This window comes from Sapajus apella, unplaced genomic scaffold (assembly GCF_009761245.1).
Source record: "Sapajus apella isolate SASKATOON/1434 unplaced genomic scaffold, GSC_monkey_1.0 scaffold139, whole genome shotgun sequence".
NCBI lineage: Eukaryota > Metazoa > Chordata > Mammalia > Primates > Cebidae > Sapajus > Sapajus apella.
Window position 1 is genome coordinate 1,932,684 of NW_022437079.1, and position 20,551 is coordinate 1,953,234.

Sequence of the window (20,551 nt, forward strand, 5' to 3'; positions counted from 1 at the left end):
TGTTGGCACAGGGCTTAGCGCGCCCCAGCTCTGGGCTGCCGGGGGGAGCAGGGAAGGTGGTTAGGACCAGCTGGGTGATGCCAGGTGCAGAGCAAACCGACTGCGGGCCTGTGCACCCCACCTTTCCCTCCTGGCTCCTGAGCACCCCCAGCCACCCTCAGCCACAGAAGAGCCCTAGACAAGACCCTCCACGTTAGAGTCTGACCAAAGGGCAGCCTGTCTCCTTCCCCCATTCTGCTCATGGAAGCCCTCTGGGCTGAAAGAAACATTCTCTCTCTCTCCCACCACCCCCCTTGCTCTCTCACTCTCTTCCCCCCCACCCCACCCCCCGTTCTTGCTCTCTCTCTCTCCCTCCCTCTGTCCCCCCCTTCCTCCTTCTCCCTCTCTTCCCCTCTCTGTCTCCCTCCTTCTCCCCCTTTCCCCCTCTCCCCCTCTCTCTCCCCCTCTCTTCCCCTCTCCCCCCCTCCTCTGTCTCCCTCCTTCTCCCTCTCTCTCCCTCTCTCTCCCCCTCTCTCTCTCACTCCTCTTTCTCTCCCTCTCCCTCTCTCCCTTCCTCTCTCTCTCCCTCTCTCCCTCCCTCTCTCCCTCCCTCTCTCCCTCCCTCTCTCCCTCTCTCTCTCCCTCTCTCTCTTTCCCTCTCTCTCTCCCTCTCTCTCTCTCTCTCTCTCTCTCCCTGTCTGCCCTGACCCTGCTCCCCGGCCCTGTCTCCCTGGCTCTTTCTCCACCCTCACCTCTCCCACCCGCCTGCAGATCCCCAGGTACATCCTGACCCTCCACGAGCTCCTGGCCCACACACCTCATGAGCACGTGGAGCGCAACAGCCTGGACTACGCCAAGTCCAAACTGGAGGAGCTGTCCAGGTGAGGCCTGGCTTCAGTGTACCAGATCGGCAGCACGAGGGGACTGAGGACGCCCCTCCCCAGGAGTTAGAACCCCTGACAGAGTTCGAGTTCAGATGGGGATTGCAAGGGAGGGGCACAGCTTGCTGCAGCTCCAAGCAGAGTCCCCTGGAGTGGTCCTGAGGGGTCACAATTCAAGCCCTGGTGGGCAGGAATGGTGGGTCCTGTGCTGTCCTGGCACAGATGGGGCCTGAGGAAGGGCCCTGGGCACTCAGCATCTCCCAGGAGAGGGAGCTGTCCGGGACTCCCAGGTACTCTCTGCGTTTTTTTGTTTTTGTTTTTTTTTTTTCTGTTCTCCAGTGTCAATCTGTCAAAGTCTGTGGCCATAGGAGGGCTAGAGGTGGTCCTGGGTGTCAGGCCCTCGCGTGCCCACAGCTCCAGTCAGCCAGGAGCAGGTAGCGGCAGTGGTGGACGAGCACGTGGTTTGTCCAATCCAGTGCCCAGTCCTCTGGTCAAGGCCTCACACATGGCCCTCTTCCACGACCTGAAGCCCAGAGGGAAGCTTCCTCTGCAAGGGCAGATTCGGGGGAGCACTGAGGGGCTCTCGAAGCACCCCAGGCAGCAGATGACCCCAGTGCGGTGGAAGCCAGGAGCAGGTTCAGGTCCTGGGTGCATTTGGAAGGTAGAACCAACAGGATTTTCTGATGGCTTTGATGTGGAGAGAGAAAGACTACAGAGTCAAGATGACTCTAGGATGTGGGGCGGAGCTGCCAGAGGGCAGAGGTGCCGTTACCCACCCGGAGGAAACTGCACGGGGACAGGTGCGGAGGGAAGTTCAGGAGCTTGCTTGGGAACGCGCTGAGCCTGAGACGCAGATTCAGTGTCCAGGTGGAGATGAGAAGAAGGGACTGGGGAGTGTGAGTCTGGAGTGGAGGGGAGAGAAATCCGGCAACCGTCAGCTTGCAGGTGGTGTTCAGAGTCACAGGACCGGCGAGATTGCCAAAGGAATTAGTTTGGACAGGAGCAAGGTGAGAACCAACAGCTGAGACTGGCGGTGTCCACCCTGTGAAGAGCTGAGGAGGGGCCTTGTGGTCAGAACTGGGCTACCAAGGGCTACAAAGAAGGGTTCAGTCTGCAGAGCCTGGGATCCAGCCCCATCCCCACCCAGAGCCCTGCCAAACACTCAGTGCCCTGAAAGTCTTCCGGAGGCCGACAGCGGGTAACCAGTCAGGCCGCAGCTCCCAGCCAGGCGGAGGGAGGGCCAGGCTGGACCAGCACAGAGTACAGGCTGCCCCCTGATCCTTCCATGACCCAGCCGGTTTCCACACCTGCGTGGAGAATCACGGCAAGGATCTCATCAGGGTGTGATTGCAGAGGAACAAAACCACGGAGCAGGAAGATGGGGGGGCTGCAGTCTTCCCGTGCCCAGGAATCCACATCCTGCGCGCTCTTCCTCAAGGGAGAAGGTTCGGGACTCCTGTAAGGCAGCGGGGCTCCTCCTGGCTGAGGGGTACCCTATCCTGTTGCAAACAGAGCTGCAGGTGGTATGTGGTGTTGAGGTATTTGACATAAGACCCCAACCCCTTATCCCTGGGATCCTGGGTGTGCAGCCTACTCTTCCTTTCATGCAGCTGCCTGTACCTGACCCTGAACCCAGCGCTAGCTGCAGAGAAGCTTTTCCTAACTCAGGACAGCATCCCTTTCATTCTCCTCTCGCGCTCCCACAGGCAGGAAGCCATTAGATAGCCAACGCCGTCCTGCAGCTGCGATCAGAAACACTCCCTACCTCTGGGGACTGGGTAGAGATCCCCACCTGTTTATCCTGACCCATGTATTCTCACTTTCCCACTGATAACCCAAGTCATCATCTCCAGGGCTCCTGGGAGCCTTGCCGCCTGGAAACTCCCACCTCCTTCCCAGAGCTCCCCAGCTGTGTGTGGCATAGGAGTCCCGAAACAAACCCCCATCTGGGGCTGGAACTTACTACGTGTAAACTGCAGCTGCTCAGGAAAACTAGCTTTGCTACCTTGCAGTTACCCCCTTGTGTTTTACCAAATACAGGTTTCCCCCACAAAACCCCACCCTCATCAAGAGAAGTGGTTTGAATTGCCATTGGCTACTTCCAGAATGAATGAATCCATCTCTGGGGAACTAGCATCGGCCCAGAGGCGCCTCCCTCTCAAACATCACATGGGGACCTGGGCTTCCAAGAAGAGCATTGCTGGGGAAGAAAGGGGAAACTGAGGCTCCCAAGGAAGAGACTCCAGCTAAAGTCCCTGGTCCATTTATTAAAGAGCTAGTCGAATGAATTTGGCCTAAAGCAGGAAAGATGATAACTCTTTTGCAACCAATGAGAATACAACAGCAATCTACTAGCCCTTATTCCAGTAGCTGTCATGCGCCAGCCATGGCATGGCAAGGTATGGGCCGTTACCTGAAATCCCTTTATTCCACCTTCACCTCAGCATTCTGTAAATGAGGAAACTCAGGATCAGAGGGTTTGAGGAATTTGCTCCATGTCGTGCTGATTCAGTTAAGCACAAATCCAGCTCCGGAAGAGGCAGTGTCATCTTTCATTGTCGTGGGGTTTAAATTGGATAATGTCCATGAGAGAAGTTTGTAAACCACATGTATTAACCAGCCCTCTTGTTTGCCTTAACTAGAAATTCAGGCATCTGCAGCAGATTAGGCTTCGTACTTTGCTTGGAGCAGGTGGGGTATATTTGCCAGAAGCCCCCATTTCCCACTCCCCAGCCCCTGCTCCTGCCAAATTCCTCACTCCCTTCCCAAGACTCCTGGAAACCCACCAAGGTGAAATTGACAGCTCACACCCACCTTTTCCTACCAACGCCATTTTTTTTAAAGCTATTGAATGGCGCCACCTCTTGGAAAGGAGGGGTGTTACAGCAGTCTCGAGAGCAATAAATAGGGGAGTTGTCCATACTCCCTCCCAGAAGGGCTGGAGCCTTCAGAAATAGGCTAAGGTCAGTCATCCCCTGAGCCAGCAGGATTGCCATGTGCTCCAAAAGATAAGCCATTTCAGGCCCAACCAATATTAACAATACAATCATGCAAATATTTGGAGAAAGAGTATTCAAGAAGAAGAGACAGCAAGTGCAAAGGCCCTGGGGCAGGATGAGGGTCAGGTCATAAACACAGGATGTGTCCTGTAGTCCCACATGCTTCCCAGTGCCGGGCTGCCCCTGCTGTCTGTTCTGCATAGTTCAGACTCTAAAATCTGACAGATCTGCTTCATAGCTGCTGAATTCTGTTTTCTTTTTTCTGAAATAAGAACACTTGCCTGTGAAGTGCCCTGCACACAGCAGGCACTCAGTAAATGCACGCTTCCTTCTCTCCATGACTACAGGCCCCACCTGAGAATCCGGGTGCCAGGCTTCCTTCCTCGGTCTGGCCAGACGCCAGGCATTCTCGCCTCCCTGGGAAGTGGGGGCAGCCTGTGTCTGACTGTGCAATTTCACATCCCCACAGGATAATGCACGATGAAGTAAGTGAGACAGAGAACATCCGGAAAAACCTGGCCATCGAGCGCATGATCATTGAAGGCTGTGAGATCCTCCTGGACACCAGCCAGACCTTTGTGAGACAAGGTATGGCCTCTGAACCCTGCCTCCCCCACCCCAGCAGGTGAGCCCCAGCAGCGGAAGGGAGGCGGCGCTTGGGGACACCGGGAGTCGGTTTGGCTGCCACATGCCAAGACCTGCCAATGTGATTGCAGAATATTTCCAGGCTGCTGGCGGAATGCAACAGCTATATGTAGATGTCATATCTATACATATAGATGCAGATATTATTGGTTTTCACAGTTTCCTTCTCTCCAGATGTAAACAGAATTCTACCCAGATGGCCTTGGTTTGTCTATTGTATGTCATAGTAAACATCGAAATGTCCTTTTTGGGGAGAAAGTGTGGGGCGGGGGATGAGGACAGCTAACAGTTGTCTCTGTGAGTCAGAAGCATGTTCATTGTCTGGGAGGTATCACTGCTGGGTCCGTCCCCGTGTCCTTTCCTCGCCATTCTCTGCTGCTTTGGAGAGCCCACATTCACCAGGGTTCTCATGGGTAGAAAACTTCCCATGCTTCAGCCTCGCTTACCTTGGGAGCAGTGTTTGAGAGACACCACACGACCCTGTTGAGAGTGGCAGGTGAAACCTCTCTGTGGTTCAGGGGACTGACCTCAGAACTGCAGTGCATTTGAAATTCATCACATTCAACTTCCTTGTTCTGTGGGAGACTCAGATCCTGCTGGCATGCGTCACAGGTGACATCCACCTCAAACGCACCTCCAGAGCCCCTTCTCTGTAGCCCTGGGATTCTCTGACTAATGAAATACTTACCAGCACCTCCCGCTGGCCTGTGCAGCTGCCTTGGACAAGGGTATCACCTTTTCACAGTTTTGTCCCAGCCCGTGTGTGGTGGCCCCTATGTCCTTCCCCAGGCTCACCTTCCTCAGTTAGCCCTGCCTGCCTCTCGGCTCCCCCCAGGCTGTGCCGGGCATTCTTTATGCCAGAAGTATTCTCACATAGTATTTTAGGCCCCCTCTGAAGGAACCCCAAGTGGACCTGGCTTGGAAGTAGCCCAAGAAATGAGCCCTCTTGGGGTGGGCAATGTCCCCACAGACCAGAAATCTGCTCTATTGCCCTGAGCCAAAGCATTTTCTCCGTCTCCAGCTGGGCTGGACCTGGAGACAAAATGAGTGGATTCTACAAGGTGTTTCTCACTTGTCTGTCATGCAACCAACACTGATACGATACCTGCCCTGCTTATGCCAGCCCTACGCGGGGTTCTGGGGACACTCAGAGAATAGCCCAGCCCTGCCCTCCGGAAGCCTATTGTACAGAGGGAGAGAGTCACAAGGGGACAAACGAAGGAACATGAGCCAGGTGGATCTCCCTGATGCAGGACGCAGAGCGGTGGCCTTGGGCAGGACCAAGAGAGTCACGAGGGCTTTCCCAAGGATAAGCAGGAACTCACAGGGAAGACAGAGTGAAGGAAGGGCTTTTCAGGACTAAGAGTGACACTCAGGCTAACTTGACCTACACTACATGTGAGGCAGAAGAAGGGGACAAGGGCAAGAGGGCAGGCTGGGAGGTGTGTCCAAGCCAGACCACTGGGGGACCTCGAGTGCCGGAATCCTGGGGACAGTGGGGACCTGTGGACGTCAGTGGGGTGGGGGCCTGTAGAGCATGATTAGGGAGGGGAGACCAGAGTAGGGCAGCAATGGGTTTCATGACAGGCACCTACTCTGCTCAGTAATGGCGTCCTAGAGCACTGTGTCTGGGCTCTGCGGTGGGGTGCGGTGATAGATTGGTGATGTCTGCCATGGCTGTGGACAACAGGAATGCAATGTGTCTTTTTTTTTTTTTTAATCTTAGTAGCTATCTTTTTTACAAATAGGATGGGAGGCAGGGTTTGCCCTAAGCAGTTCCCAGCAGGAGTGCAGTGTATCTTGTTAACCTCTCAGGGCCTGCAGCCAGCTCCCCACTTGTTCAGGCCCCCACCATCCCAGACCTCAGCCCAGCCCTTCATTCTCACCACATGGACCATGCCCTCTGGGGTTCCTTTGCTTGCTGAGGCCCTAGCCCCTGGCTGGGAGGTCAGTGGACCGTGCACACAGCTTCTCTGATCACTTTTCATCCCCCAGCCATCTGGCCCTGCAGAGAGGCCTAGAGGAGCATCCCAGGGGCACATTTGCCACCGGGAACCAGAAAGGACTTGTCCCACTGCTGCAGTCCCAGCATCTCAACCTTCAAAGCTGGGTCAGAGGCAAAGGTCACCCCGGGAAATGGGCTCAGGGTTTCTCTCCTCCACCCACAGGTTCCCTCATCCAGGTGCCCATGTCCGAAAAGGGCAAGATCACCAGGGGGCGCCTGGGGTCTCTGTCCCTAAAGAAAGAGGGTGAGCGACAGTGCTTCCTGTTTTCTAAGCATCTGATTATCTGTACCAGAGGCTCTGGAGGGAAGCTTCACCTGACCAAGGTAAGGGCTGCGGGAGGGGGCTGCGAGGCCACCCAGCCAGGGTCACGCAGGCACTGTTCTGGCCATCAGGTCTGTGGCCCAGATGATGGGTGGGGCGTCGGAGACATGTACGTGCACACACACAGATACACACACACCTCATAGTTTGGCCAAGCAGAACTTGACCAGTTTTCCACCAGCAAAATCCTGGGAGATGGGAAGGTGAGAATCAAGGGCCTCAGATTCCCCATGCTGGGCACCTGGGCAGAGGAGCCAGAGGGCCTGGAAAAACCCCTAAAAGGCGTGTATGTGTGTGTGTGTGTGTGTGTGTGTGTGTGTGTGTGTGTGTGTGTGTATGTATGTGTAGTGTTTGTGTGTCTGTGTGTGTTTGTATATGTGGTGTGTGTATATGTGTATATGCATGTGTGTGTATGTGTGTGTGGTATATATGTATATGTGTGTGTGTCGATATGTGTTTATATCTCTCTGTGTGTATTAGTCCATTTTCATACTGCTATTAAGAAATACTTGTGACTGGGTAATTTACAAAGAAAAAGAGGTTTAATGCATTCACAGTTCCACATGGCAGGGGAGGCCTCACACTCATGGTAGAAGGTGAAGGAGGAGCAAAGGCACGTCTTACATAGCAGCAGGCAAAAGAGCATGTGCAGGGGAACTGCCCTTTATAAAACCGTCAGATCTTGTGATACTTATTCACTGTCACAAGGACAGCACAGGAAAAACCCACCCCTGTGATTCAATTACCTCCCACTGAGTCCCTCCCATGACACGTGGGGATTATGGGAGCTACAATTCAAGATGAGATTTGGGTGGGGACACAGCCAAACCGTATTAGTATGTATGTATGTGTATATGTGTTTGTGTCCGTGTATGTGGTGTATGTATGTACGTGTGTCTCTATTTGTGTGCATAGTGTGTGCATTTGTGTATGGTGTGTATGTCTCTGTGTGTTGTGTCTCTGTGCATTTGTGTGCATTTGTGTGTGTGGTGTATGGTATATGTATGTGTGTATATGTGTTGTCTTTTTGTGTACATGCGTGGTGGGTATGAATGTGTGTCTGTGTGTCTATATGTATATCTGTGGATGTCTATGTGGATGTATGTGGTGTGTGTGGTATATGCATATGTGTGTGTGTGGTGTGTATGTTTCTGTGTACATGCGTGTCTGTGTATGTATGTGTGATGTGTGTATCTCTGTGTGGTGTGTGTGTGTCTCTGTGTGTTTGTATGTATAATGTGTATATATGTGTGTCTTATGTGAGGTATGTGTGTGTCTGTGTGTGGTGTGTGTGTCTGTGGTTGTGTGTGGGTGGTGTGTGTGTGTCTGTGTGTGTGGGGTGTGTGTGTCTTTGTGTCTGTGTGTGTTTGTGTGTATCATGTGTATGTATCTGTGCGTCTATGTGTGAGGTATGTTTGTGTGTCTCTGTGTGGTGTATGTATGTGGCTCTGTGTGTGTTAGTATGTATCATGTGTATGTATGTGTGTATGTGTGTCTATGTGTGAGGTATGTGTTTGTGTGTCTGTGTGTGGTGTGTGTGTCTGTGTGTGGTTGTGTGTGTGTGTGGTGTGTGTGTGTCTTTGTGTGTGTATCATGTGTATGTATCTGTGTGTCTATGTGTGAAGTATGTTTGTGTGTCTCTGTGCGGTGTGTGTATGTGTGTGTCTCTGTGTGTGTTTGTATGTATTGTGTATGTATGTGTGTCTATGTGTAAAGTGTTTGTGTGTCTGTGTGTGTGTGCCATGTGTTTGTGTGTCTGTGTGTGGTTTGTGTGTCTGTGTGTGGTATTTGTGTGTGGGTGGTGTGTGTGTGTCTGTGTGTGGTATGTGTGTGTGTCTGTGTGTGGTGTGTGGGAGCAGGGTGGAGGGCCTCCACTGGCTGAGGGCCAGGGCATCACTCAGCCTTTCTTTCATTTCCACCCCTAAAGGAGCTCTGACAGAGCCCCTCCCAGCGACCTTCTCAGGCATCCCGTCCTCCAGCACAGGAGCCCTGAAGGCTGCCGAACTGCTCCACAAGGAGCCGCCCTCAGGACCTCACAGCCCTTCATGAGGCCCCGGCGCTCAGCTAACAGCTCATCCCTAAAGGTGGAGGGAATGAGCGTCTCACACCCACTCCTGCCTCCTTGCAGGCCCCAGGGCCTTTGCTCGTGCTGTCTTCAGCCATACAGCCTCTCCTCCCCTGGCAGACCTTCACATACCTCAAGACCTGTTCAAGTGCCACCTCTGCTGTAAAGCCTGTGGCCTGGACAGGATCTCCTGTCCCCCAGCACAGCCCACTGCTTGTCTCATCCGTCCCAGCTCTGTCCCTTACACATATGTGACCCTGGAGAAGACCCTGCCCCTGTCCACACTTCCTCTGTCAAATAGGGACATTGACCTCACAGAGATAAGTTAGCAGTGAGCTCACAGGGGATGTGTATCTGCTGTCAATTAGGAAACACCTGCCTCTGTAAGCGGCAGGCCCAGCCCTGCACCATCACCTTGGAAGCCTGAACGCACTGCGGCCTGGAAAGGGCCAGAAAGTGCTCTTAAGGAAGCCCCAGCATCAGGGAAACACTATTCCAGACCCTGGAGGCCTGGCCCGGAAGCCCCTGCAGAACTAACAGACCCAGCAGTGGCTTCAGGGAATGTACTGCTTCTGTTCACATGGCCGCAAATTAGCTGGTTGGCTGCACAAGGGGAAATTAATGCCCAAATATTGAATGCTTCTGTCTTAACCAAATTATGTATCAAGGAAAGCTTTCATTATTTATTAGCTCTGGAGTTTCTACTGAGAAGATCTCTGTCTCGGCTGGGGGGGGGTGGGGGAGGTCAGTGGGGGTGGGTTAAACTGAAGACACAAAGGCTCTGAAAGTCCAGAAGCATGTTTTTATGTTAGTTTTATTTTATGTGGAGTTTTGTGTTTGTTTGCTTGTTTGTTTTTAGTTTTTTGTGGGTTTTTGTTGTCGTTGTCATTTTGACACAGAGTTTCACTCTTGTCACCCAGGCTGGAGTGCAATGGTATGATCTCTGCTCACTGCAATCTCCGCCTTCTGGGTTCAAGCTATTCTTCTGCCTCAATCTCCCGAGTAGCTGGGATTACAGGCTCCCGCTACCACACCCAGCTAATTTTTGTATTTTTAGTAGAGACTGGGTTTCACCATCTTGGCCAGGCTGGTCTCGAACTCCTGACCTCGGGTGATCCTCCAGCCTCGGCCTCCCAAAGTGCTGGGATTACAGGCATGAGCCAATGCGCCCAGCTGTTTTTAGTTTTAAAAGTCTCTTAGCACACTGATGAAGAACATGGAATCAGAAATCAACTCAAATTCCAGCAGTGTCACCCACCAGTAGGTGACCTCAGACAAGTCACAGGGCCTCATAATGCTTCAGTTTCCTTATCTGCATAAAGGGTATAGAAATACCTCCTTTAGAGGAGTGAGAGGTCCTAGTATCAGGTACACACTAAGTGCTCAATAGGTAACAGACATTGTCACTCTTAATTTTGTAATAATGAACTTGTAATCATAATATCAAGCCCTTGCTTACAAGAACTCACTCAAATATGTTATGTATATTTAATTCCCAGAACAACCCACTGAGACGGATACTATCATTTTCCCTATTTTATATAGATAAGGGAAGTGAGACAGAAGAAGCCAGCACGTGACAGGGCTGGGACTTGAACCCAGCCAGCTGGCTCCAGAGCCTGTGTTCTTAATCCCTAGGCTCTAGTCTCCAATAGCCATAAGCTAAAATTCAAATCACTTATCTCTGAATGTCACAAGTGGCAACTGAATGTCTTCATTCCTTTCTGAAGGGGGCAGACTGCGGATCTGCAAGATGTAAAACCACTGTAAGAATTCCTGAGACCCTGAAGTAAGAGAATGTCAGAGCTAGATGGGGCTTTCAGAATAATCAAGCCCAGTGACATCGCTGGGCAGGCTTAAGGCCCACTGGGCTAGTCCTGGGGGCTAAAGCAAGGCTAACAAAGAGCAAAGCAAGAAATCAAACCCAGGGTTTGGTGGTCTACATTGTCTCCCAAGGCGCAGCCTGCTGTGTAAGCATTTCCATATATAGATTAGTCACATGGCCAGGCCTCCATTATCATCCATTACTATGCTACTTATCTGTTATGTAACAAATTACCCCCAAATGTTGTAGCTTAAAACAAATATTTATTACCCCACAGCTTCTGTGGGTCAGGAAATCAGGAGCGACTTACCTGGGTGGTCGTGGCTCAGGGAATCTCATGGGTTTGTAGTCGAGATGCCAGCTGGGCCATGGTGTTCTGAAGGCTCAACTGGGGCCAGAGTATCCTTTTTCTAAGACGTTCCATGGCTGTTGGTGGGAGGCCTCAGTTCCTGATTCATAGACCTCTACCACAACATGCCAGTCGGTGTCCCCAGAACAGGTGATGCAAGAGACAGCAAGAGAGCAAGCAGGAGGCTGTAGTCTCCACAGTGGCACACGGCCGCTTCTGATTTCTTCTTTTAATCACATGCAAGTCCCTAAATCCAGCCCACACTCCAGAAGGGAATTAGGCTTCACCTTCTGCAAAGAGAAATGTGGAAGAATCTGTGAGTGTGTCTTACAACCACCACAGTTGTGGCCACTCTTATTTCTCACTGCAGTGTCAAGGGACCTCATGCCCAAGAGTTACTCACACACTCATGGATGGGAGGCATTTTTCCAGGTATTCCTACTAATTAAAAATAAGTAACTGACCAGGACTGGGATTGGGCCCTTGAGTCTCTCTCCAGAGTCCCTGCTAAGTTGCCAGGGGACCTTGGACAAGACATGCAACTTCCCTGTTGCATGGAATATTTTCACCTGTAAAATGAGAATAACCATACCCGTAAGACCAGCCTCTGTCTTCCTGTGGGTAACCTGACAGCTTTGGCCTAAAACGGGAGATTTCAAACCTCTGCAGATTTAGGACTGTGAAGCAATGCCCTGGAGCTTCTGCAAAAGCAAGAAGGGGCCAAGCAGGTCAGGTTCTGGCCGCTCCGCCCATGGACTTAACACAATCTTTGTTCGGGGAAGGCCTCTCTGAGACAATCCCCTTTGACCCACTTGGTTGAGCTTCTTGTATGAAGAGGAAGTCCTTCAACTGAAAAAGCAAAATGCCCACTTGACATATAACATATCCATACATCTGTGTGTGTGCTCCCTGTGAAAGTCCCTTCCAGTCATCCAGACTCTCCTAAAGCAGCACGTCTACCCTCAATCCAAAGCGGCCCCTGCTGCTCTTTTTCAGAATGGAGTCATATCCCTCATTGACTGCACTTTATTGGAGGAGTCAGAAAGCACAGAGGAGGAGGGTGAGTGTGAAAGCTGCATGTGCGCAGGCATGTGCTCGCACGCTAACACGCATGCTCACTCCTAAAGCTTGGCCAGGCACTGGATGGAGGAGGGTGTTCATGAAAGCTGCATGTGCACATGCGTGTGCTCGCACGCTAACGCGCATGCTCACTCCTAAAGCTTGGCCAGGCACCAGTTTCTTTGGGAGGAAGGGAGGATGCTGAAGTGCGGTGGGGTGGTCCACACGTGCCCTCATGCACACACTCTGTTCAGCCCCTGCTACAGCTCGTACTTCCAATAAGGCGCAGAGAGGCTGGAGGCCGAGGCTTTAAAGAAAGAGCTCCCAGCCCCTCGGGTGATAGCCCTGATCCACATTCCCGATTCCTTCCAAGCTCCTTGGGCTGCTGGACCAGTTGGCACTGTTAGGTTTCGGAGGTCACAGCATCTCAGTGAGCACCCCTTATTCCCGCACCTGTGTGTCATATGCACCAGGGCTGTCAGGGACACATGCTGGGAGACAAAGAGACACCCAGCCCCATCTCTGTCCTGCAGTGGAAAAGGACAGAATGTGCAGGGGCCAGTGACAGAGGGATCACAGGGCTACGTGTCCTGAGAGGGGCAACCATACCCTAGCAGGGGCCGGGAGGGGAGGCAAGGCCTCAGTGAGAAGAGGCTGAACAACTCAAATGGGGCTGGAGGGGGAAGTGCGCAAAGGGGAGAGTCCTTGGTGCTGTGAGATTTGATGGAATTTATCTCCCTAGGCATCAGAATTGGAGGTGGGGTCATTATTCAGATTAGGGGGTGGGATTACTGCTGTCTCTTGATTGGGCCAAAGTTGGCACTCATCTTCCTTCTTCCCTGACCTCAAGCCAAGACCCTCAGAGATGCCTCTGGATGCCCTGCCCTGTGGGGATACCAGCAGGACCCGTGCCCTTTGCCCTCCTCAGACTGGGCTTCCTGGGGTGGGCTGTGTCCGAAGCCCCTTAGCACCGTAGGCTCAGCATGGCATGGGGGTGGGCATGGGCCTGGGGTTGCCACACATACACTTGGCAAACACACACACACATGCCCGTACGCACACACTCGGTTCAGCCCCTGCTACCGCTGGGCTCTGCTTCCTTCATTCCTTTCCAATAAGGGCCAAGCCAAGTGGTTCCCCACGAGAGGAATAAACGAGGAGGCAGCTTACTTTAAGGCCTTTTACCCGTTCAGCCATCTTTCATCTCAGCCACGGTCTTGGCCACGGCAGGTTCACAGGAAAGCCGACTCAATCGGCACTGTCTGGCCACAGAGCTCATTACCCTCCTAAGCTCAGGAGGATGGGAGCATGGCCACGAGCATCCGCCACCTGAAACACACCCACACACAGACACCCACTTCTCAGAGCCGCCAGCATAGTGCCAGGAGAGTGGGTTCCCCCATGAACTGCAAAGACTCCTAAAATTCTCAGGTGTCAGAACAGAAGGTACAGGACCCTCAGAGAAATCAGGTCCCACTCCTGTTGCACAGGAGGACACCTGAAGCCCAGAGTGGGAAGGAAACCACCCCAGCATCACACAGCTATAGAGCTTCAGAGCAAAGCAGAGCCAGAGCGGGCCCTTCACACCATTAACCCATTCAGTGCACCCCAATTGATGTGAGTGCGTTGAAAAGAATCTTGAAGCTGTGATCTTAGTTCTTTAAAGAAGCAGCTTTCAAGAGTCCAAGGAACTTTTTAAGAGCAGTAATAAAAATAACTGGAATTTACTTTTGCTTCGGGGAGCTCTAAACTGAACTAAATGTCCAGCCCAATCCGTAAAAGTTTAAGATCTTGAAATTCCTCTTTGGGCCCCAGAACCACCTTGTGGTAGCAGGAAGGCCTGTCTGATCCTCGTAAAGCTCTAGGTCCCACGGCCCCTTCCCCTGATTCTCCTGCCTCCCTGGCTTGGCTGCTCTGATGAGAGCTTTGGACAAGTCCTCGTGTGGGACCTCACCTCCATGGTTAGGATGAGGGCAGAGGGCAGACTGTGATTCCTCCAAGTTCTTCTGCTCTGAATCCGGAGCTCCCCTGTGTGGTTATAAGCGACTTCTGCACCCCATCTCTTAGTTTCTCCATCTTTGAAATGGGTATTCCCCACTTAGGAAAATAACATTCCGAAAGTAGCAGCAAGTGGCCTGGTGCCTTACCAATGCAGAGCCTCCACTGGTACCTACGACAGGGACCACTAAAACATTTTCAGCTGAAAAAGGGTCCACATTCGTGCTGCTAACTTTGTGTTTTACAACTGGAAGCCAAAGGATCCAGCCAAGACGTAGATCACCTGGATTTTAAAATCGGAGTGGAGCCAAAAGATTCCCCACCCTTTACAGTCATCCTAGTGGCCTCGTCCAGACAGGAGAAGGCGGCATGGACCAGTGACATCAGCCAGGTGAGCAGATCACCTGTTCCTGAAAGCAAGTGTTCCCTTCATGCCTAACCAGGTCAGCGGCTTGGCTGGGGGTGGGGGAGAGTAGCTGCACTATTCTACAGAGAAAGATGCAAGAATCCTCCAAGTCCACAGCCCTACCCAAAGCTGCACTCAGCCAGTCCATCCCGTCTGCAGTCCCCTGGTTCACCCTGAAAGTGTGGTCTGGAGGCCCCTTGCATCTGTCTCACCTGGCAAGGTGATTTTAAAAACTTCAGATTCCTGGGCCTTTCTCCCCTCTGCCCCCTACCCGCTACCCACAGACCTACAGATCTACATTGCTGGCATGTGAGCTGTAAATCTGCATTTTGCTACATGCCCCAGGTCATTGATATGCACAGGAAAGTCTGAGCATGTGAGATATAATAATGTTCACAGCGAGGGAATGGCGTCGCTGAAAGCCTAGGGTACCTTCTTCAGTGAGGCGGGGCAGTTACCTAAGATCGAACCCAGCCTCAGCTATGCACGTGGGAGATTTAGTGTTGCTTTTGCCTGCTGTAAGCATTAGGGTCATTCACCAGACTTTCCCAGGTACCAGTGAGCAGATCCAGAGAGCCCATGGATACCTAAAGTACAAGGGGTAAGACTTGAGTCTGGGAGGTGGCTGTCAGCCACACCGGGGTTCAGGCCCCAGGACAGGCCCCTCTCTGAGCCCAGCAAGGACCTCTGATGGATCACGGATGTGCCATCCCAGCAGCTGGGAGCCTTGGCCATCCTCTCTTCAGGGTGGAGTAGTAAGGAGGAAGTGACAGCAGAAGGGGAGGGAGGTTGGTGCCCCCCCATGGTCCAGAGGGCTGCAGGAGGCCTGTGCCTGTGGGAACTGAAAGGACAGCGTCTTCATGGGACCCAGGACGGCTGGCCTTGCTCACCCCCCACCATCTTGGTTTTGTGCCCCTTCCAGGCTCCCCTGACTGCCTCTCCAGCCTTCCTTCTGGCCCACCTGCCCATCTAGCAGTCCCAGAGGAGTAAGGCGGGTGGGATGATGCATAGTACGTGCCTATTCTGAGTCTTCCCACGTGTCTTCAAAACACCCAGAAAGCCCTAGAGAGACCTTGAGCTATAGACCTTGAGCTTGGCCCTCTCACATCCGCAGTGAGCCGCAGCTGTCAAAGGCCAGGGCTGCTTGCCCAGAGCGTGCCCTCCTGATAGCTGTTTCGGATGCCAGTGGGTGGGTCGGGGCGGGGGAATTCTCCGGCCCCTTCCCCTGGTTCTCCTGCCTTCATAACACTCTGAGCCCATGACCAAGTCTTCTTTGTTTTGGAGTTTCTGATAGAACCAAAGCTAAAGAGATTGTCAGGTGGGTGGGAGAAGCGGGGCTTGGAAATGCAGGTGACAGGAGCCACCCTCTTTGGGGTCCTGGCCTTGCACAGAAGTCTGGGCCTGGGAGCTCCACCACCCACTGTGCCATCTCTCAGCTGCTACTTCCCAGTGACTGCCTGCCACACACACATTCTCAAAACCAGAAGATTCTGTGATGTACCACCAAGCCTTCCCTGTCCCTATGCCAAGAGAAAACCCTCTCATGGCAGAAATCTGAAGACCCGGGGCAAGGGCCAGTGCAGAGGAAAAGAAGCAGCCCCCAAGAGATGCATCTTTTATTTTTGTTTGGGCGGGTACTTTGTATTCAAAGCAAAATTTGGATTTTGCATTTTTTTTTGGAGGCTGAGTGAAATGGACAACCGTCTGTGCCCCTCCCACCAGCAGCCTTGTCTTCCCAGGACCCCATACCCATGGATTCTTAATATGGAAAACCATCCACAGCATCCAAGTATGGGCACTGTGGTGGTTAGAGGACAGAGAGAACACAGTACAGCACCCTGGTGCACAGGGACAGAGGCCCTGCTGGGTTGGCCTCCCAGGAGAGAGATCCCACATCACCTTAGATCTGATCTTGACCTTGACACTGACCCCAGAGGTCAGCAACAGAATGGTCAGTGTCAGATGCATTCATTGTGCATTCCAGTGACTGTTCGCCATCGACCCAGTGAGTTAGAAGTCACTCTCCCCACTTTGCATAGAGGGAAACTAAGACCTGAGGTCAAGGAAGTTCCCCAACGTCACTCAACTGGGACTTGACTTCCAGCCAAAGTCTAAAGGATGCTCCATGCTGACCCTGCCCTTGCCAGGACAATGCCTTGAAGTTTGAGGACTCTGTGTTGGGCCGAGGCCTGTGAATTTTACAGTTGGCAGCGCTCCTGGTGGGCTTGGGTCCAAGAATGGAGAGCAAGGCTCTGACCCTGGGGTCCTCTCTCTGATTCCAGTGTGTGGATAACATCCGGTGCAATGGGCTCATGATGAACGCGTTTGAAGAAAATTCCAAGGTCACTGTGCCACAGATGATCAAGTAAGTGCCCTTAACCCCATCTGGACCAGGCTGCCTTCCAGAGACAGTGCCACAAGGTGGCAGCCAGGACACTGGGATGGGCTAGCTACTGGGGTTCAAAGTAGGCTTTGTCTTTGGGGTGTTTTAGATGTTTGCTTCTTTGTTTTGAGTTGGGTGATTGATATTTGGATGATTGCTTTTTTCTAATTTCTATAGGTTTTTAGGGAACAGCTGGCATTTGGTTGCATGAGTAAGTTCTTTAGTGGTGGCTTGTGAGATTTTGGTGCACCCATCTCCCGAATAGTATACACAGAACGCAATTTCTAGTCTTTTATTCCTCACCCCCTCCTACCATTTCCCCGAGTCCCCGGAGTCCATTACATCATTCTTAGGCCTTTGCATCCTCATAGCTTAGCTCCCACTTATGAGTGAGAGCATAACCAAAACCCTGTTTGGTTTTCCATTTCTGAGTTACTTCACTTAGAAGAGCAGTCTGCAATCCCATCCACGTTTCTGTGAATGCCGTTCATCCATTACTTTCTATGGCTGAGAAGTATTTCATCATATCTCTATACCGCAGTTGTTTAATCCGCTCATTGATCGATGGATGTTTGGGTTGCTTCCACATTCTTGCGAATTGTAAACTACTATAAACATGCATCAGCAAGGATCTTTTGTGTATAATGGCTTCTTTTCCTCTGGGTAGATACCCAGTAGTGGGATTGCTGGGTCAAATGGTGGTTCTCCTTTTCGTTCTTTAAGGAATCTCCACACTGTTTCGATCGTGGTTGTACTAGTTTATGTTCCTACCAGCAGCATAGAAGTATTCCTTTCCACCGCATCCACACCAATATCTATTATTTTTTTTTATTATGGTGTTTTGGCTTAGTTTGGTTATTTTGCATCTGTTTTGCACATGTGGATTATTTTTGTATTAGGCTGTTTAAAATATAACATTCGGAATGAAACTTTATATGTTCTTTTTGAATAACTATTTTTCTTTTCCTGATTAAAAAAATGAATACGTCGAACATTTCAAAGCCGGAAAAACCAAAACACAGGCTCCAGTGCCACTGTGTTTGTATGAACAATCAATCCCCAGAGACAAGAGGGATATAGCAGGTGTCCTATAAACACAGCTCTCCAAGTCCTGGGTAATGCAGCCTCCCTCACCTGCACCAGGCACAATTCTCTTGCAGTCACCTGCACGCCTGACCCCCTCGCCACACCCTCCTTCCTGCCCCAACCCCGGAGCCCACTGGCTCTCTGCTCTCCATTCCCACCTCTGAATTCCGAGCCTACCTTTCTTGCTCACCTGGTATATACTTGGACCCTTCTCGTATCTGGGTCACGTTGCTGTTGCCAGAACAATCATCTGGGTGACCCAGGCCTCTTTGCTACTTCACACATATGCTCTGAGGAGCTGCAGACTTAATGCATTTAATGCAGAACATAATTTGATGTATGAAATCTTTGTTTCCACCCGCCACCAATCTGAAGTCAGATGAGATTTAATGCAGAACATGATTGAATGTATGAAATCTTTGTTTCCACCCGCCACCAATCTGAAGTCTGATGAAGCAAGCCCTTTAGGAGCCTACGGTGTGTCAGGGGCTAGTCAAGGAAGCTTCAGGCATACCAGGTCTTCAGGCCTCTGCACGAGTTGATAAGGAATTATTCCCCTCATGACGGCATCACTGAACAAGTGGTGGGGTCCAGCAGGAAGGTCCAGGCTTGAAGGCAATGGCCCTGGTCCCCAGCCCGACTCTGTCTGTGACTGTGGACAAGTCACTCAATCTTTCTGAGTGTGGGTTTCTCACCCTATGAATGGGGTACGTGGTACCTACCTTCTTCCTTGATCTGTTTCAATAATCCAATAAAACTCACAGCTGGAGTTACCATTCAATGTCTAGTGACTACCCACTCATGCTCTGGAAAAGGTGCACACTGAGACAGCAAAAGGAGCAGGTGAACTCTGGGAGGACTCACTTGAGGCCAGGAGTCCAAGACCAGCCTGGGCACCACGGCAAGACCCATCTCTACAAGCATTTTAAAAATTAGCCAGGGGTGCCAGGCACGGGGGCTCATGCCTGTAATCCCAGCACTTTGGGAGGCAGAGGCAAGCAGATCACCTGAGGTCAGGAGCTCGAGCCAGCCTGACCGACGTGGAGAAACCTCATCTCTACTCAAACTATGAAATTAGTCGGACGTGATGGCGTATACCTGTAATCCCAGCTACTCTGGAGGCTGGGGCAGGAGAATCACTTGAACCCTGGAGGCAGAGGTTGCAGTGAGCCAAGATTGTGCCATTGCACTCCAGCCTGGGCAACAAGAGCAAAACTCCATCTAAAAAAAAATTAAAATGAAATCAATAAATAAAATAAACACGAGCAGGTGACTTCAGAGCTGACTTTTTCGCTCACTTCTGTGCGCCAAACATTGTTTAGGCCCCTTGAACTGGTTCCTGTATTAGGCCCGGAAACGTATTGTGAGGTAGATCTTATTTCCATTTTACAGAGGAGAAAACTAAAGAGTAAGTGCCTTGTCTAAGGACAGACAGGAAACAAAAGTAAAGGTGATATCCAGCCCCATCTTTTCTGATCCTAAGCCTTGCATTATTCCCATTACGGGAAACTAAACCTGTTCTTGCCATGACAGCCTTTATGGGCTGATTTTGTTCATTTGTAGACTTTTTTTACCTGTAAGCTCATTTTGACAAGATTTCCAAGGTTATCTTTTCAGTAATATATTTGTCTGTTCATTTATATATTCTTCTAGTCACATCCCACTAGAATACAAAAGATTTAAGGCAAATGACTAAATGCACCTAAAAACACCTAGATAGAGGCCGAGTGCAGTGGCTTATGTCTGTAATCCCAGTACTTTGGGAGGCCGAGGTGGGCAGATCACATGAGGCCAGGAGTTCAAGACCGGCCTGGGTAACATGGTGAAACCCCATCTCTACTAAAAATACAAAAATTAGTCAGGTGTGATGGTGCATGCCTGTAACCCCAGCTACTCAGGAGGCTGAGGCAGGAGAATCACTTGGATTGGGGAGGTGGAGGTTGCAGTGAGCCGAGATCGTGCCACTGTTCTTCAGCCTGGGTGACAAAGCAAGACTCCATCTCAAAGAAAAGAAAAAAGTAACTAGATAGTCCAGGCACAGTGGCTCACACCTGTCGTCCCAACACTGGGAGGCCAAGGCAGGAGGATCACATGGGCCCAGGAATTCGAGACCAGCCTGGGCAACATAGTGAAACCATGTCTCTGGCAAAAAATACAAAAATTGGCCAGGCATAGTGGCATGCCCCTGTAATCCCAGCTACTGGGGAGGATAAGGCAGGAGGATCGCCTGAGCCCGGGAGGTCAAGGCTGCAGTGAGCCATGATCGCACCAGCCACTGCAGGGTCTGGCCTGGGCAAATGAGACTGTCTCATTAAAAAAAAACTAGATATAGCCATCAGCATGTAAGTAATGAGGACAAACAAAAAATAAAGAAGTAAATAAAAAGAAATGAGCACTAGATTTGATTCTAAGATTCTTGGTAGCCAAAACAAGAAGTAAAACATGATTACAAAGATTCACAATGTCCAGAAAATGAAAACCTACAGTTTCTCAAGAGTCCTGATAGCTGCCCATTGGATGGTCAATGAAACATTCCCATAACTTAACCA

At 51.3% G+C, this 20,551-nt stretch overlaps 1 protein-coding gene across 2 annotated transcripts in view; it reads left to right on the plus strand.

Moving 5' to 3' along the window:
- The window catches only part of RASGRF1 (Ras protein specific guanine nucleotide releasing factor 1), a 127,581-nt gene that overhangs the window by 59,965 nt on the left and 47,065 nt on the right, over positions 1 to 20,551 (plus strand). For both annotated transcript variants that reach the window (XM_032263844.1, XM_032263845.1), the window contains exons 8-13: positions 751 to 860; positions 4,329 to 4,447; positions 6,673 to 6,833; positions 12,067 to 12,130; positions 14,382 to 14,518; positions 16,816 to 16,898. In XM_032263844.1, the coding sequence (XP_032119735.1) occupies positions 751 to 860; positions 4,329 to 4,447; positions 6,673 to 6,833; positions 12,067 to 12,130; positions 14,382 to 14,518; positions 16,816 to 16,898 (674 nt within the window). The remainder of the gene's footprint in view (positions 1 to 750; positions 861 to 4,328; positions 4,448 to 6,672; positions 6,834 to 12,066; positions 12,131 to 14,381; positions 14,519 to 16,815; positions 16,899 to 20,551) is intronic.